The sequence below is a fragment of the Charadrius vociferus genome, unplaced genomic scaffold, assembly GCF_000708025.1.
Source record: "Charadrius vociferus isolate BGI_N301 unplaced genomic scaffold, ASM70802v2 scaffold682, whole genome shotgun sequence".
In the NCBI taxonomy this organism is placed as follows: Eukaryota; Metazoa; Chordata; class Aves; order Charadriiformes; family Charadriidae; genus Charadrius; species Charadrius vociferus.
Window position 1 is genome coordinate 182,030 of NW_009647227.1, and position 1,993 is coordinate 184,022.

The window sequence follows — 1,993 nt, forward strand, 5'->3', positions numbered from 1 at the left end:
CGAATCAGGAGGAATCTGCAGCCTGGTGCAGCTGCTGCTGCACCAGGAAGGACCTGTGCCCTGATCCAGCTGTGCATCCCAGTCTGGCTGTACCTGAACTGGGAAGGACCCGTGCACCAAACTAGCGGTGTGCCTTGACATGGCCAGGCACCCTGCTCCAGCTGCACCCCGAGACAGGAGGGACCTGCACCCCAAACCCACTGCACTCTGAAGCAGAAGGGTCCTATACCCCAAACTGGCTGCACCGTGGACCAGGAGAGACCTATGCCCTGAACCAGCTGTGCACCCCAAAACAGCTGTCCCCTGAACTGGGGGGTACCTGTGCCCTGACCCAGCTATGCACCCCAAAATGGCATCACACTGAACCAGGAGGGACCTGCATCCCAAAGCATCCATACACCCTGATCCTGCTGCACCCTAAAGCAGGAGGGACCAGCACCCCAAAGCATCCGCGTGCCTGGTCGGGCTGCATCGTGGTGTGATGGATACCGCTCCGCCGCTGGAAGCGGAGCTGGAGCACCAGTGGCTGCTCAACGCCTCCCTGAACGAGTCCTTCGCGAACCAGTTCGTGCAGCCCCCGTGGCAGGTGGCCCTGTGGGCCGTCGCCTATGCCCTCATCGTGGTGGTGTCAGTGGTGGGGAACGTGGTGGTGATGTGGATCATCCTGGCTCACAAGAGGATGCGCACCGTCACCAACTACTTCTTGGTGAACCTGGCTTTTGCCGAAGCCTCCATGTCCGCCTTAAACACAGTGGTGAACTTCACCTACGCCATCCACAACGAGTGGTACTACGGGCTGCTCTACTGCAAGTTTCACAACTTCTTCCCCATCGCCGCTGTCTTCGCCAGCATCTACTCCATGACAGCCATCGCCCTGGACAGGTGAGCTCTGAGCGTCAAACCCCAAACCCTCCCCGGCACCCAGGTCTGCCTCCACCTGGGTGTTGCGCTCAGCTCCGTCTGAGCTCGTTTGCAATTAAAAAAAAGCTCGTTTTGGTAAAAGCTAAAAATAATCCCTCTCCCCGCCCTGGTTGCAGGTGGCTCTGGGAATCCTTTGTCAGCTCCGCAAAAGGAGCTTGAGAAAAGGCATTGTAACCTCCGTGCGTGTCGGTCTTGGGTGTGCATTTGTAGCATCGCCGTTCTCTCCCTTCCCGGCTCCTCTGCAGAGCCGTCCATTCCTTTCCCAACCTCCTTATTTAAAAGCAAACTTGATATTTAGCACAAAATGGCATCACCTCATGACATAAAATACATGCCTGTGTCGGATGTGCCTCCGCTGCACCGCAGGAGCTGTTTTGTGTCGCTTGCTCTGGGTTGGGAACCGTCTAAGGAGCCTCGGAGGGAAGCTCAGGCTCGGGAAAGGCATCTTGACTTGGCAAGCGTGTTGTCGCGTTGCGTGTCGGTGTGTCCCCCCCAGGCAAACCCACCTTGATTTTATTAGCGGGGGTGAAAGGGGAGGGGTGGGTGCCAGGGGTTTCTCTCCTTTGGCTGCAGCCAGCACAGCTTAGTTGTTTTGGGGTTGGTTTTTTTCCACCGCTTGGTTTCTGCCGGCGCTGCCGGATGGCTGGGGACTGCCGGCAGAGCGAGATCCCGCTTGCGTTTTGCCATGATCAAAAGTTCAGCCAGCGTTCGGCGGGGTGCCATGGCACGGGGGACGCTGCCTTTGTCACCGCAGAAGGATGAGCCAGGGGTCGAAGGACACAAAATAGCCATACACCAGGGCGTAGCTCTCCTCTCTTCTTTCCCCCTCCAAGAAATCTTTTATTTGATGGCATTTTCACACCAGCGCTCGGGATAAATCAAGGCTCTCAAACAGCTTTGCAATTCCCTCTTGAGTACCGGCGTTTCAAGCGCAACAGATTTTTCCCAACGCAACATATTTCCCAAAGACAGCTCGGCTCTGCAACGCCTCGGTTTTTTGGTCCTTCTTCCCAGGGAGTAAAAGACATTTTGGCTAGGGATACACGCAAAGAGGAGGTTGGCAGGGGGTAGG

General features: G+C 56.6%; 1 protein-coding gene across 1 annotated transcript in view; it reads left to right on the forward strand.

Moving 5' to 3' along the window:
• Window positions 1-481: 481 nt before the first annotated feature.
• Window positions 482-1,993, forward strand: part of TACR1 (tachykinin receptor 1) — an 18,223-nt gene continuing 16,711 nt past the window's right edge. The window contains exon 1 of the mRNA XM_009879814.1: window positions 482-882. Coding sequence (XP_009878116.1) covers window positions 482-882 — 401 coding nt within the window. The remainder of the gene's footprint in view (window positions 883-1,993) is intronic.